We start from the raw sequence: 17,051 nt of genomic DNA, 5'->3' as shown, positions 1-17,051 counted from the left end.
AAAAAGCTCTTATGGCACCATATGAAGTGGCTGTAGAGCTCGAACCGAATACTGCGTTCGTCCACATTTTGGATATCGTAATATTTCTTCGAATATTAGATGAAATTCGAAGGTAGTGCTTATACGTCCACTGCTTTCGGTACCTCTCCCACAAAAGTTCGAAAATATTCGCCAAAATGATAAGCGCAATATCTCACAAACGTAGAACCGATTTGGTCCAAATTTTCGATCTCGAAATATGCTGTACAAGCTTAGTTTATGTTCCAATTTGGGCCCAATCCTTGGGGTACCACCCATACAAATGTTCAACATATTTATATAGTTAATGGTCTGTTCGAGGATCCTTTGGACACGTCTTCTGTAAGTCATGCCAATTCTAATTCACGCCTGCTCTAAACCCTCGCCTACTCTAAAGGTACGCACTCTTTAAGCCACAGCTACTATAAGGACACACTTGCTAAAAAGGCACGCCCGCTCTAAATCACTCCTACTCTAAAGACACGTCTATTCTACCTACTACCGTATCTACGTTAAAGCCACATATACTCTGTAGGATACCATTAAGATGTTTCAGTGTGCGAAATGTCCATGGTAATGACGAAACAATTGGATGAGCATACAGATAGAGATGGGAAATGGGGAAATACCCATTAAAATGGGTAAATTGGGTACAAATGGGTAAATACACAGGTATTTACCAAATATGTATGTGGGTATAAACTACAGAAACTAAAATCATACAATCATATGCGAAAACGCAGTGTTGTAACAAATTTGCTAACTGACTATGAATAAAATTACCTTTTTTGGATACGGGGCAAGTTAAAATATAACCAATTTTGGTCCATATTTTGGTAAATCTCTCATATATTGTGACAGCATAATTTTGATATTTGAGAGCTTTTAGAGCGGTTTGTTGTAGTTCTCCATGCAGAAAAACATAAAAGCTGGATCGAGATCCAAACTTTATAATATATCAAATGGATTAACCCACGGTTTCAGTGGATAATCTTGAGATTTAAGTCCTCCTCGACAAAACTATAATTTTTGCATTCATCGTTTGACAGAAAAACAAAATTTTGATTTCAAAATAAAAATTTTATTTACCCAAATAAACACCCACAAAAAAATTATCGGGTATTTACCCATGTTTTGGGTAAATACCGGGTAGAATCCCATCTATATAACAATTGCTTCCTATGAACTTAAAACGTATTTTAACAAAGCGTATAAACTGGAAGTATTGCTCAAAACAACATTTACATGGTCCCGCATGCTCCAAGATTCCTTTGTTCTAGTTCTATATATAATACCATAATATGTATTTCTTTTTCATTGCATATTCTTAGCCGGAATGGGTACGTACCAAGGAATATTGGGATCGAGGCTTTGAAGAACGTTTCGAAGCTCAGAAAAAAGACAAACAAAGGCCACCACTAAAGGTATGAATTAAACTTTACACTACTAATCAATTAGCACACTAATTTATTTTCCCTTTCTCCATCCCTGTGTCGCCAGGTTATTGTTGTTCCACATTCACATAATGATCCCGGCTGGTTGAAGACCTTTCTCAATTACTTCCAAAGTGATTCGAGACAGATTCTAAATCTAATGGTCACAAAAATGCAAGAATATACAGACATGACATTTATATGGTCCGAAATAAGTTTTCTACAATTGTGGTGGGATCAAGCTCATCCCACCAAGCAAAGAGCCTTGAAGAGGCTTATTAATTCGGGCAGATTTGAAATTACCACAGGAGGTTGGGTTATGACAGATGAGGCTAACGTTCATCTCTATGCCATGCTGGATCAATTGATTGAAGGACATCAGTGGTTAAAGAATAATTTGAATGTAACACCTACTGTGGGCTGGTCTATTGATCCCTTTGGCCATGGTAGTACTGTACCTTATTTACTGTCTGGAAGTAATTTTGAGGGCGCCATTATACAACGTATACATTATGCCTGGAAACAATGGTTCGCCAGACATCAAAAGGGAGATTTTATATGGACACCCTATTGGAATAAACATGGAAGTGGAGCAGCAGATGAAGAACAACAGCAACATCGCAAGGGTAGTTTACTTACCCATAATATGCCTTTTGATATATATTCGATAAAGGGTTCGTGCGGACCCCATCCATTTATCTGTTTAAATTTCGATTTCCGTAAAATTCCCGGTGAATACACAGAATATTCAATTAAAGCTCAATTTATAACCGAAGAAAATGTTGAGGAAAAGGCCCAGTTATTATTGGAACAGTATTCACGCACAGCTTCACTATTTCCCCATAATGTAGCCCTGATTCCAGTAGGTGATGATTTTCGTTACAACAAAGAGCGAGAAGTTGATCAACAGTATACAAATTACAAGAAGCTCATAGATCACATAATGGCCAATAAAAGGTTATACAATGTGGACATCTCGTTTGGTACACCCAAGGACTATTTTAATGAAATCAAGAAGAGGTCGAAAGAATTTCCCACATTTAAAGGAGATTTCTTTGTATATTCTGATATTTTCTCTGAAGGAAGACCAGCTTATTGGTCGGGATACTTTACAACACGACCTTCATACAAAATTCTTAGTGCTGATTTGGAACAAAATCTTCGTGCTGGAGAAATTCTCTTTACCTTGGCATATAATACAGCTCGTCAGAGACATCATGAGAATGCGATAAAAATATTTGAGAAGAACTATGAGAAAATGATACATGCTAGACGCAATCTGGGCTTGTTTCAACATCATGATGCCATAACGGGAACCTCAAAGGCAGCTGTTATGCGTGATTATGGTATGCGTTTATTTGAAAGTATTCAGGATGTAGTTCGCATGCAACAATCTGCTATCGAATTGCTAATACAAAATGGCACAGAGAGGCATAACTTCCTTTTAAGCGAATTGGAAAGGGATAATTTCAGTAAATTGCCCCGTAAGACGCCCATACCATTGGCTACTTCTTCTCCAAACAGCGATTTCTCCATTGAGTTCACGTCATCTTCCTCTGATGGCAAATCGGCAAATTTTGTTGTGTTCAACCCATTGACGCAAAAACGAGTGGATGCACTTACCATAAGAACTACCACACCCTATGTGAAAATTCTCAATGATGCTGGTGAGGAATTGAGGAATGTACAAATTAATCCCGTTTGGAATATTAGTGATCCATATGAGATGGGCATGAATATGATGGGGTCTTCTACAACGTCTCGCATTCGTATTTCAAGACGACAATATGAGGTAATGTTTATTGCTGAATTGGATCCTCTGTCATTGACTTCGTATACGGTAGCTGTGGATGAGGTGAATGCTAAGCGTTTGATGTCAACAATCTATTGTGACGAATGTACCGATCAAATGGATGGAAGCACGACCGAAACACCTTTGACTAAGGAGGAGTTTGTAGTGAAATCTAAACCACCGGGTAAGTAACTTTATTGCCACGTTCTTTTTACCTTATTAATAATGTAACGTTATGTTTTCATCTTCAGGTGATATCCAACTGGAAAACAATTTTATGCGTTTGCTGTTTGACGAAAAGACTGGTTTCTTGAAGACAAACACCCGTAAAGGGCTTAATCAGCAGCTATTGAACCCAATGCAATGCGCCATTAAATTTGCCGCCTATCGCAGTGCCCAATTTCATTCTGGGGCATATCTATTTAAAACAGATCCCGAACAAAGTGAGGCGGAAAAAGATGTTTTGGAGCAATATGAGGATAAACGTATTATTATTACATCGGGATTGATAGCCAGTGATGTAACTGTTATATATGGACCTTTCTTGGCACATACAGTTAGGATTTTCAATACAAAAACTCATTTGGATGCAGCAATATATATAGAAAATGATATTGATTTCGAGCCACCACCAAAGAATCGGGAAACCGAACTGTTTATGCGTTTTATAACCGATATCGATAATATTGCCCCGGTAAATAAGGATATCTTAAAAGATGGAGATACCATACCGGAACTGCCAGAATTTTACACTGATCAAAATGGTTTCCAATTTCATAGGTAAGCTTTTGGATGGAATCACATTCAACATGGAAAGGTAAACTAATTTTCAATTTATATTTTTAGGCGTGTCAAGGTTCCTTCAATTGGTATTGAAGGCAATTATTTCCCCATTACAACGGCTGCATTTATGCAAGATGACAAAGTACGATTTTCATTATTAACAACCCATGCCCAAGGTGCGGCCAGTTATGAACCTGGCCAATTGGAAGTGATGCTGGATCGTCGTACATTGTACGATGATTATCGTGGTATGGGTGAGGGTATTGTGGATAGTCGTTTAACACGTCACAAATTCTGGGTTGTCATTGAAGATATGCCTGTGTCAACTAAACCCAAAAAATACCAAGTACCCAGCCTGCTAACCAACTACTTGGCTAATGGTCTACGTTATCCTCCCACCATTTATTTTGTGGAGAACTTTGAGAATCCTCCTATGCTAAGGAATAAAGCCCTACTTTTGGATAATGGTGCCTGGTCATGCGATGTGCATTTAATTAACTTCCGTACCCTGTCAGAGGAACAATTGCAGCTATTCCCATCATCATCAGCTTTATTGATACTACAAAGGCAGGGCTTTGATTGTTCTGTATACAATAAGCAGGATATAGATTTGCTTTCCAGTGTGTGTCCCTTCAAACATCAAGGCCTGGGTAATGTTAAATTTAATAAATTGCATTTAACTTCTTTAGAAACCACCAGTTTAACTGGCATGCTGCCAGAAAATAGACGTAAGCCACTGAAAAGTTTCAATGACATCACCATAGAACCAATGGAGTTATTAACATTTAATGTCACATTTAAGACTTAGAATTAAATGGGCTATCCAGAAACAAAAACAGGCAAAAAGAACCAGTATGTAAGGAAATAGTTTTAAGATTTTTATTTATTTAGTTTTTATTTCCAAGAATCTCAAGACAACCAATCATACATTACACACACACAAACAACAAACATTCAATTGACTGAATTTAGTTTTGCTTTAATTTTAAATTGACAACCTACCTAACACTTTTACCAAATGACTGAATTTCTTAAAGAATTTTATATTTCCTACGTTATAGTTCATATGTTTTGAAAGAAAACACTTTAACATTTTCCGTTCAAACAAACAATTTTTTTAAAAATTCATAAAATGTTACATATTAATATTCTTCCTCTCTCTGACATTTTGTTCAATCATTCCAATCTTAAACATCGTTCGTTTAATCCAATGACTACAATATTCCAATGAAACAAAATGTTTGTTGGAAGAGTGTTCTTTTTTCAATATACATACATAGTTTTCTATTACGAACATCATACCTCTTTATATTTATTTCTATACAAAGCAAAAAGTACACATTATTTTTAAATCGATTTATTTTCAAACGTAAATTAGTTTTTTAGTTTAAAATGTAGGCCAGTAATAGTTCAAATCCTTTTTTTAGGCAGGTAAACTTTGTGAAATATCACATGAATTGTAAATTTTGTGTTATTTCCAATGGAATCAGAGTCAAATTTTGCATTTGACCCTTAATGTATTTTTGTTCTAGATATAATCAAAGAAGTGCAATATATGCCAAGACGTCCTCTTTTTGTCCTTCATCATTATATAGAAACTAGATTCAAATGATATTTATTTATGAAAAATATATATTTACAAAGTAAAAAAACTTTACTGTAACTTACACACACACAGAGTACATGTTATATGTATAGATGTACCTTTTCTCTTGAACTAGACCAGATTTTATAATAAATCGTTAAAAAAGGAAAAAAATACGTTTAATTAAATATACTTTTCATATTCTTATTACATCTTTTTAAATAAAGGTTTATTTTTCTCAGGCATTATATAGCAAAACAACAATTATATAGAAAACCGAAATACAGCATATTGACACACAAGAAAAATCGTTACAACATACAAGCAATTCAAAATATTTATTTAATATTAAAAAAAATTATTAAGCATCACAATAATATTTTTAATTGCATATATTTTTTATTTAAAGTTTTAGATATAATAATGTTACAACAAAGAAAATAACATTTAATGGATATGGTGACACATGAAATAGCTATAAAATATTGACGAGAGTAATGAAGGAGGAACAAATAATTTTCAGTAAAGACTTTCCAAATTTCTAATACCAAATACAATCCATCTTAGTTCCTTCCACCTTATTGTTGTTGTTGTAACAGCACGAAACCTACGTGGAAGTATTCTTTAATTTCGGGTCAATCCGGTACGTAAGAACCATGGTGGAATAAGAAGGTGTTACATCAAATCATTTCAAACGTCAAATGGTCACAATAATGCATTACTGTGAATTGCTTGTTTACATTTTGTATGCGATTTTATTCACAATAACGCATTTTGACAACTGGTATGAAAATCAGATTTTTTTGGCGTTACACCTTATATTATTCCACCATGGTAAGAACCCGTTACCGTGGGATTGACCTTATTGTTGTTCTTATTGCCTAGCTTTATCACTCATTGTTTGAAGATAATAATAATTAAAAATAACAATTATAGCCTGTTTCTCTAAAACGATTCGAATTCAATTTCGTCCGAAGAACTGCAAAACACCTTTTTTTGTGAACATTTTTTTGTTTGATTTAAAACAAAACAAAATCAAATCAAATATTTAAAAAAAACAGAAGTTTGGTCGTAGTTCTATCGAATTTGAATTCGAATCGCCTTAGTGAAACAGGCCATATCATTCCAAAACATTTTCCACAGTATTAGAAGAACGGTTTCCTAATATATTGACATATATATCTAAATACATACAGGTATGTGATGGAAATCGATTTCGATGCATGTACATTTTCCGACATCGAATTGTTTTCGATATCGGTTTCATATTCCATTTTGTTCTATGGAAAAATTGATCAAAAAGACGTGTTGTTATGCAATTCGATAACCGTTTATTTTTCTCGTTTTGAAAACGGTCATATTTCTGTGGTCGATTTATAAACGATGTAATGAATTTTGATATTTTTAGGAAAAAACTTGAAATTTAAACACGGATTTAGAATACATAAATTTACATTTATTTGCCTTATATTTAATATATTTTGTTAAGAAAGTATTTGACACGGATCAAAAAATCTACTTTGAACATGTTTCTTTCCTCTGGATGAGTGAAAACATCCGCTTAATATGTTGTTTGCACTGTTTGTAAAGTCCTCATGTAATTGGACAAGGATTTCCACACTAAACTTCCATATAGGCCAATTTAAACAAAAACACAAATGTATTTAATTTGTTATAACATTTTTTCGGCTTTTGCCATCGCCAAAACTAAAAAAGTGTCTTTTTATTTCTATTTTTCTTCTTTCAATTGAAACAACGTCCCAGCAAAAAAAGACCTCCCAAAATCATGGGTTTTGTAAGGGATTTTTGGCAGCCGTAACTACTCGCAAACCCCCTTTCTTCCCCATTATTTTTACAAGGGCATGTCGCACTCAGTTTGTAGTTATTTTATGACCACTAGAATAACTAGTTATTCTGTGGCCACTAGAAATTGAAAACTAAGTTGAAAAAAATCTATTTTTAGAACAGTTGATGTAGAGATTTTTTTAATTTCATCACACTTCTTACTTTTATTTTACTTTATTTTATTTCGCTTGCTGTGTGAGTTGAACACACGAACCCTCTGATTTCTAGCCAAAGACACTACCCAGCAAACACAATGTCGGACGTCCGACGCGTCTGCTCAAAGTCGGAAGTTTTTTCCGACGCGTCTGACCGACTTCGGTCCGAACTCTGTCCGACTAGTCTAACGAACTTTTCCCGTCCTCTCTCTCCCTCTCTGAAGGGAATTTTTCTATTTTCTCTTGTGATGCTTTGGCAAAATTAAGTGTAAATAAGCAGAGAGAAAATAAAGTGTAATTGTTGATGCAGTACGAACGAAAAATTGAGTGCTCAGGTTTTAATTTTTGTATCGGAGAACAAATTTGGTAAATAAATCAGAAGTTCATACGATAGTTCATCTGACTTCGGACCAAATTCGGTCCGAAAGTCGACAAACACTTTCGAATGTCATAAGATTTTACTTCCGAATTCGGAACGATATCTGTCCGATAGTCGGTAAATAAATCAGAAATTTATACGACAGTTCATCAGAGTTCGGACCGAATTCGGTCCGAAAGTCGGCTTAAACATCCGATTTTCATCCGAATTTCGGTCAGAGAACACGTCAACCACGCCATATGACTTTCGGACAGAGTTCGGACCGAATTCGGATCCGAACTCGGACGTTTCATCCGACTTTCGGACCGAATTCGGTCCGAACTCTGATGTTTCTTCCGATTTTGGTTTGCTGGGTACATACTATGCCACGCACACAAACATTAAGGGTTGCTTAAGAACTTAAATGTACAGCGCACATGTGCACCACGAACTGTTATTTTTTAATTTAAAAAAAACTCGCGTGCTGACAGTGAGCGTTGAACACACAACCCTAGGATTTATAGTCGGACACACACTCACTGTGCCACCGTCTCATTACTTAGTGAGGAGCAAAGTAAGTAGGTTTGCCTTGTAATTTTTTTAAGAAGTATCCCATTACTTTTCAGATTACTTGTAATGGGAAAAGAAGTTTGTTTACATTACTTTGTAATGGGTTACGTAATGACTACCGGATCCGAATTTTTGCTGGGGTGGAATGGAAATTCGATGCGAATCCCATCACATCTAAAAATAAATTCACTCGTTTCGGGCAAAAGGTTTAATGTCCCATTTCTCTCTACCATAAACTGACAATTACCTAATGTAAATTTTGTTTAAGGATAGTTATATATTGTCCAGAATTGACTATTATTTACAGCCGTTCTCTTGTTGCAATCAAAAAATATGAACAAAAGTAAACCCACCGCGTACGAACTTGACCAAAAATCATGAAAATTTGAAATGTTGTGTAGCGTTACGTAAAGCTATTTTAAAGGGTTTGTTAGTTGACTTTTATATGAAATATTGACACAAAGTATATCAATTCAGTAGTATTTAAGGTACAATTTTAATTTTTTAAAGAGTATAAAATATATGTTATCGTATATGTAGAATTGAAAATAAACTATATCGAAGTTTTTAATCATGTAGGTCCACGTTATGGCATATCCCAGAATTTAACAACCGAAGAGAATTGCAATTTTTTTGCTATCACAAGATTTTCAGTATTTCGAAGATCTTAGATTAGATTTTGGAATTCCTTTTGATCCAATCCCTATATAACGCTATTCGCTAGTACGACGAATTAAGTTATACACGGGTTTAATGTGTTAGAGGGTGTAGTTTGACCCGAACATAACCCCTTTTCCGACTTCTATGAATTAAATACCTCGAAAAAGAAGAATAACTCGAATCCGCGGGTGCAGCTTAGACTTCTATATCTAGATATTCTGTCGATAGCTTAAGAATAAAATATTATTTTATGTCATAAAACGCCATATTTGCTTCTTTACTAGAAGTGATAGAGTCTGTACAAGACAATTAAAAACTTCAGAAATTTTAAATCGGACGATACAGACTACGACTCATAGACTCCGAACCCTTCTCGCAGTACTGTTTAAGACTACAAAACTCATGTTTGGGCTATGCCAAAGCATGGTCGAACAAATATCTCAGAAACCAATATCAGAAATCAATCGGCAAACTCTTAGCTGAATCGTGACAAAACACTTTAAGTCGAAAAATTCCATGCTTGCTGTTCCGGATGTTTTCTCTACTTTCGGTATAATATTACAGAAGAAGCATTAATTAATTAAATACGAAGGGACGTTTTTGGACCCAATGATATTAAACACTTTGCTGAACTATAATTTATATATTTCTTAATTTAATATAACAGTCGATCCTTAAAGAACCCCACATAATTATTCGCTAATAATAAGCATAATAATCAAGAAGGACCACTTGTGTCCAAAAGAGTTTTATATTTGTCATAACTTGTAATCGGTTGGAAACGAATTAAAAAACTCCTGAATTTTGATTTCTGAAAAATTTGCCGAAAGATATGTGACATCAGCCTGTGCGAATTTGCGCAATGACTCTGCTTGTTGCTTAGCCCGAAGTTTTTTAGTGACCCTCGTACCGACATGACTTAAACTTAAAATATCACGAGATCCAAAACTTTCACCAAATTAGTTAATCCGTTCGACAATTATCATGCGCTCCATCCTGCCAGATAAACAAAGATACAGACAGACGGATTGTGCTAAAGGCACTAAAGGCTGAGGGTACAATTACACTGAGTAACACTAAAAATGCAAACAAATTCTAAAATCATTATCATGTTGATTCAGCAGTACGTCCCTGGTTGCTACTCATAAGACATCCAACGATGCTGTTTGTGGTATGCGATCACACAGAATTTATAATATGTACCTACATATATTTTTCAAAATCAGTAAACTATAACTCGGTTTCGGAAAATACCAGTATCTGTTGACTATAGTCTCTGATTGGAAGAAAAAAGCGATGTCAATAAATTTGTATTCCGTTTTCTTCTTTATAGTATTTTATGTAACTTTTCTATAATGTCGAATCAAACTCTTGGTTACTTGTTTAGACAAATTCTCGCCACAATTATTGCTATTTAAATTGTGTTACCAATATATTCATTCATAGACTCAAGTTTCATTTAGCTTGTTGTTATTTTCTAGAACAAATATTTTAAACCAAAATATTTATTTAATGACTGATTATTATATTTATATATGTAGTATATGTATATTTTTTTAAAACAATATATTTATTACTTAGTTATGGCTATTTTTTAAGTAAAAAATGTAACACTTGCCTTTTTTAGCAAAAATTAATATAACCAAATTAAATTCAAACCGAATTTTCTTATTAAAACAATTAGTTGGAAATTTATTTTGTTTTTGAAATTGCATATTAGAAAAATTTTTGTTCAAAACATTTTACATTTTGGTTACTAGAAGCCAAGATAATTAGGAAATAATACCAAATTTAAATACATTCAAATTTGCACGCCATTTTAGAACAAAACAAGAATGAAATGAACACCACAAGCAACCAAATTGTAAATATCAGTAAAAACAGAGTTTTTTTCACAATGATATCGTAACGGCAAAAACGTTTTTATATATAGCGCCACAAAACGTTATAAATAAAAAAAGACCCTTGAAAGTATTTAAATACCTACCATAGTTACTAATTAAATAAAGCCTCGAGTAAAATATTAACATGACATATACATATATATTAAAACAACGTTTATCAGTATAAAAATCTGAACGAGAAACCCTCTCACACATTAAAAAGTGTAGGAATGAAAACAACAACAAAAGACACCATAGTTCTTAAACCTTTAATATAATATTAAAAAAAATCTATATACTAATTGATATTTTTAAAATTAAGTTTTAGGTACATTTTAAAAATACATACTTTACATGATGATACATATAACAAAATAACAGGTAAAGAGAAATCAGAAAACGAAGTTTAAATAATAAAATGTATATTCAAAAAACTGATATTGTGTTTTACTATAATAAAATATATCGTCACCATAAATGTTAAAAGTCGTAACCAACAAAATAATAGTTTTACAGGAGAAGCAAAAAACGTTATAAAATGGAATATTAATCTTATGAAGACGAGTATATGGGATATTATCAATAATATACGAATGGGAGTAAGTAATGAAATCTTGGTTTTGGGATCCGTCATTACAACAAAATTTGTTATCCCATTTTCCGAAATGCCTTTTCTTGAATAGGGTCGTTATTTTTTAACGTAGAAGCTTCAAATTTTGCAAGAGCATGTATTTTGGTCTTATGTATTAGATTCAATCAAAAAACTAATTTTGACTTTTTTGGAGATACGATTTCGGGCATTTATTGTGACGATATGTAGTTACGTACTATTGAATTACACTTAACCTACAAAATATGATTGTCTATTTTATTAAAAAAGGAAAAAAACGATGAACTAATAAATCTTTTATGTTTATGGAATACTTACTTCTTCCAGACCTCTCCTAATTGGCAGTAAAATTAAAATGTAATGGTTAAAGAATTCAACGACTTTATTTTTTAATGAATTAACAAAATATTAAAGTAACAAAAATAAAAAGAAAATCTTCAAAGTTATATGTACTTATTTTAAAGTACAACAAAATGATAAAACTAACCTAAACGAATTTTTAATCAGACATAAATTCATACATGTTGGGCCCCTTTTTCAATAAAATTCCTTGAAGATTTAAAATGTCCACAATATTGGTGACACCACACGAAATGCCAACACGCCGTGCCATGTCTTTTAATTCATCAAATTCGAACATACGTCTTGATATGGCACTCGAACGCATTTGCAATATTTGATGAAATTTTCGTACATTTGCCTGAGTTCCGGTACCTCTTTGAGTTGTCGTTGATATAGCTGCTGCTGTGGCTGGATTTGTGTCAATATAATCACCCAATGCCATATCATTATTACTCTGTTTAACGATGCACACAACATCACGAACATGAACTGGCGTTACTTCACTAGAAAAATCGGCGCGGGCACGAGCCTGGCACAAACGCATTAAACCAGCTAAATGCCTGGAAAGAATAAAAGATGACGGGAATTGCATAAGACATTACAGAAACTTTATTAGGGCCAAGAAAATGGAATAAATGGATATTAAACAAGTAAGAGAGGGCCATAGTAGGACGTGCCGACTTCCTCCCGGTACAAATTTTCCAGTTTTTTATACGATTGCGACACTTGTTTTCTTTATTTTACAATGGGCAGATATGCCGTTTTGGCTACATATACATACGAGTTCATTTTCTTTTGGCGATTTTTACCGAGTCGATCAATAAAAAATACGAATATTTCGAGGTATTTCATTACTATTTACCAAAGGTGGCACAAAAACTTCAAGACCCCGTAAATCATTGAAATTTACATCAATAAATCAACTGGGAATTTCCCTACCATGATTTGAAAACTTTTCTATTATGATTGCGACATTTTGCATAGGATGAAAATATAGTTCTTCACAAAAAAATCAAAATAATAAAAACCCACTTATATGTTAGATAGGAGTTTCGTTATATAACCTCTACATTGATATAATTTGCATCAAAGTAGGTCAGGTAAAAAGTTTTCAAGTTCCGTTTTCGTAATTAAATTTGGTTATAATCCCACAAAAATTATGGCCAATTTCAACTGCTAAATACTATCCAACCATTATCCAAAATTAGTCGGGTATGTTCTAAGACACACTTCACCTCTCACTTCAGGCCTCAAGAATTTTGTTCACCCCATCTACGCTTATTTTTCGAGTATTTTATGGACGGACTCTTCTACTCTTCTTTATATACACTAATTAATCTTACCCACAAGAAATTCGCAAAATAGGAGTAAATGGGGTGAACAAAATGCTTGACGAGTGAAGTGAAATGTGAAGTGTGTCTCAGAACATACCTGAATGACATTTCCATTGACCAAAACTCTTAATTCGTGAAAAAAATTTGTCTGTATTGAACTATAACTGTGACCTTTAGCTTGATAATGGTTACATTACACACAATATACTATGTTCCAGGAATAACAGTTTAGTATAATGACTAAAATTTTTAACAATTTTCAAAAACAAGTTTTGGTTAATTAACCCTCCAGATATTATGTGGTCATCATGTTATATTGCAAGCTTCTTCTTTGTCGTAAACCCAAACCTTAGTTAAAAAATAGCATCACACTATCACTGGGATCTACAGAGCCGCTAAAAAATCGGATAAAAATTTTGTTTTTGGCCCATTAACAATTCGTCCATAATTGCAGCCTGCAGTTTGACTGCAATTTTTAATGAACGGACGGACACAAAGGAGTTCTACGAGATATATTTCGCGGTGTTACATAAATGTTTAGAAAAACAATCTTATCATTCTCTATCCAATCTTATCATTCTCTATCTATTATATTTTCAGACATAGAACAGATTCGAATATAGTCCACTATATCGGTCCACTGTGGTTATCCCTGTGTGTGTAGTTATCCCTAGTTGGGCAGGTCAAAAAATATTTTTTTCATTTTTATTTTTTTCAAAGAAACTACCAATATTTATACCCTACACCACAATGTGGAAAGGGTATTATAAGTTTGTTTTGGTAAAAATTCATGTAACACCGCGAAATATTCGTCGGAGACCCCCAATGTGGTATACAAATCTTCATATCTCGACGAGATAAAGCGATTTTGAGATGTGTGCCCGTCCGTCCGTCTGTCCATTATAAATTGTAAACACGCTCCAGGGCGCAATTATGGACCGATCGTTACGAAATTTTGTATGGAGGTCGGGTTCAGGCCAGAATAGATCCCTATTCTTATTGGTGATGATCGAGAAATATTTAGCGGGTGAAATGGACCAAAAACAAAATTTTTATCCGATTTTGTAGCGGCTCTTTATGTCACAATTATAGTTCGATCGCCTCGAAATTTTAAATAATGTAAGATTATATGACAAAGAAGAAGCTTGCAATTTGAGATGGTGGTCGGATGATGTTTAGAGGGTTAAATAGACCACAAATTTTGTGTGAAAATTGTGAAAATTGTTAATATACCATTAATATCTTTATTCCTGGACCACACATTCCGCCCACATAAATAATATTTGGAAGGACAACTCTTGCCCTTTCAATTAATGCCAATTATGTTGATTTATGTGGTCAGATAACAGAGTTACAGCCTAATATTATATCCAGTGTTTTGCTTGTAATGTAATCAAATGCGTACTAGAGGTCGCAATTATAGATCAATAGTCACGAAATTTTGCACGAGGTAGGGGTTTAGGTCGAAGAAGATGCCTACAATTTTTGATGATGATCTGATATTATTTAGCGGGTGCAATGGACCATTACTTTTGTATGCTAAATAAAAACATTTTATTTATACAAGCAAAGTCGCCTATATATGAAAAATTAACTACCGATCTTTCCTCTGATGAAAATTGCAATAATATGTGTGCTTGGTAACGGACCTACTACCTAAGATATAATGAGTTTTGTGAAGAGAACCACATCTTCCTCCCATGCTACAAATTGTCTCTATCATGACAGACAAATTCCCAGTTTTTACAAATTGCGTGGAACCCTAACATATTACCTGTCCAATTGTCCAAAATTTAAAGATGTAGCAGAAATTGCTAAACAACGCCAATTTTCAAATTTAAGAATATTTCTTAAAATGTACTGTATATAATTGTTCCACAAACATCCCATTAGGGACAAGGGAGTCTTCTCTCATATCAATGAGAGCACCCCGATTAATATCAGATAGCGGAATTTTATGCAACACCTATTTTTGTCAAATTTGCATATTTTTGGCTTCAAATTCAATTTCAATCGAAATATATCACATATGCAAAAATATGCGAAATGTATAAATTATGCATATGCAAATATTATTTTTGCATATGGAAAATTTCTGCATTTCACATATTTTCGTATGCTACATATATTTCAATAATATCTTCTAAAATGTTTATGTGTACATTTATCTGTTTGAAATTCACTTCAGACAAGGCAATAAAATAGAGAAATCTGTAACCAGAGCCACAGCCTTCAAAATGTCGAAAATGGGGAGCGTTCGTTGTATGGAGCTATATGAACGCCTAGACCTATACCGACAAATTTCAGATGGAAAGTTTAGTACCCCCAATGAAGACTTAATACCAAATTTTAGCCATTTCGGAGGGATATTGGTATAGGTTCTGTTTATGGGAGCTATATGAAGACGTGGACATATAACGACAAATTTCAGGTGGAACGTTTTTTTACCTCCAACGAAGAGTGAATACAAAATGTCAGCCATTTCTATTTGATATTGAGGCCACAACCTTCAAAATACCGGATATCGGGAGGTACGGTTCTATGGGAGCTGTATTAAGACCTGGACCTATACCGATAAATTTCAGGTCGAAAATTGTGATGAACGAATATTTAATACGAACTTTCAGCCAATTCGATGGTACAATTGTTTGCACACCCGCCTTGCACGCTGAAGGTCGGGCGTTCGATTCCCGGCCAGCAAACATCAAATTTCCAACGATGGCAAAATACCCCTCAGTAAAGTTGGCGACATTTTCTGAGTATTTCAACCATGTACAACTTCTCTACAGGTGGTGTTTTAAGACATGCCTTTTGGACTCGGCGATAAACAGTAGGCCCCATACTATTGCTTAATGTGATAAGGTTGCAGACTCCACAAATTTATTTCTTACAACGAGCTTATTTGTCCAAAAGAAACTTTGATTTGCTGAAAGCTAACTCGCAGGGTAGTGGTGTAGGGTATCGTATTGTCGGCCCTGTTTTAAGTTGATTTTTCTTTCATATGAAAGAGCACAACTTAAACTACTTTTGGAAATTTTGTTGTTGAAAAGTATTGCATAGTTTTGTGGTAAATGGCTACCTGCGAAACCCTTTTTTGAGAAAGCGTTTTGGGGTTCCAACGATAGCTCGAAAACCAATGGGTCTATCTTCTTTCTTTCTTTTCAATAATCCTGTGTTTAAACGAAACAGAATTTATTTTAAGGAAAAAATATAAATTTTTTGTCGAAAAATTAGGAAGAAATAAGGGTGCCCCGCCACTCCCACTCAAAATTTTCAAAATTTTTCTAAAAAGTGGACTTTGAGGGTGTGTTTCGGGTCGTTCATTAAAAAAATTCATTGTGTTTTGTATCGTCACCATAAATGCCGGAAGACGTAACCGACATGAAAATCGAAATTCGTTTTTTTGGTGGAATCTGATACATAAAGCTAAAATACATGCTTTCAAGCTTCTACGTTCAAAAACAACGATGCTATACAAGAAATGGCATTTCGGAAAATTGGATAATATTGCCGATTTTGTTGTAATGAAGGATCTCAAAACTAAGCACTTCATCGGTTTTGGTTTCACTACTAATTCCCCTTCGCATATGATCGATAATATCCCATATACTCGCCTTCATAAGATTAATATTCCAAAAAACAGTTTTTTTTTATAACGTTTTTTGCTTCTCCTGTAAAGTTTT

The 17,051-nt window shown here is 34.0% G+C and overlaps 2 protein-coding genes across 8 annotated transcripts in view; one reads left to right on the top strand and one right to left on the bottom strand.

The window, feature by feature from the left end:
* The window catches only part of alpha-Man-IIb (alpha-Mannosidase class II b), a 64,045-nt gene extending 58,260 nt beyond the window's left edge, over positions 1-5,785 (top strand). For all 3 annotated transcript variants that reach the window (XM_073963521.1, XM_073963534.1, XM_073963528.1), the window contains exons 3-6: positions 1,350-1,442; positions 1,519-3,427; positions 3,495-4,023; positions 4,090-5,785. In XM_073963521.1, coding sequence (XP_073819622.1) covers positions 1,350-1,442; positions 1,519-3,427; positions 3,495-4,023; positions 4,090-4,834 — 3,276 coding nt within the window. In that variant the 3' untranslated portion in view covers positions 4,835-5,785. The remainder of the gene's footprint in view (positions 1-1,349; positions 1,443-1,518; positions 3,428-3,494; positions 4,024-4,089) is intronic.
* Positions 5,786-12,050: 6,265 nt separating this feature from the next.
* Positions 12,051-17,051, bottom strand: part of LOC141390265 (DNA replication licensing factor REC-like) — a 33,936-nt gene continuing 28,935 nt past the window's right edge. For all 5 annotated transcript variants that reach the window (XM_073963110.1, XM_073963121.1, XM_073963153.1 and 2 more), the window contains one exon: positions 12,051-12,594. In XM_073963110.1, coding sequence (XP_073819211.1) covers positions 12,192-12,594 — 403 coding nt within the window. In that variant the 3' untranslated portion in view covers positions 12,051-12,191. The remainder of the gene's footprint in view (positions 12,595-17,051) is intronic.

The sequence above is a fragment of the Musca autumnalis genome, unplaced genomic scaffold (assembly GCF_047663935.1).
Source record: "Musca autumnalis isolate F117 unplaced genomic scaffold, ASM4766393v1 scaffold_1, whole genome shotgun sequence".
In the NCBI taxonomy this organism is placed as follows: domain Eukaryota; kingdom Metazoa; phylum Arthropoda; class Insecta; order Diptera; family Muscidae; genus Musca; species Musca autumnalis.
The sequence above is the reverse complement of the archived record's forward strand: the minus strand, read 5'-3'. Positions and strand labels throughout refer to the sequence as shown.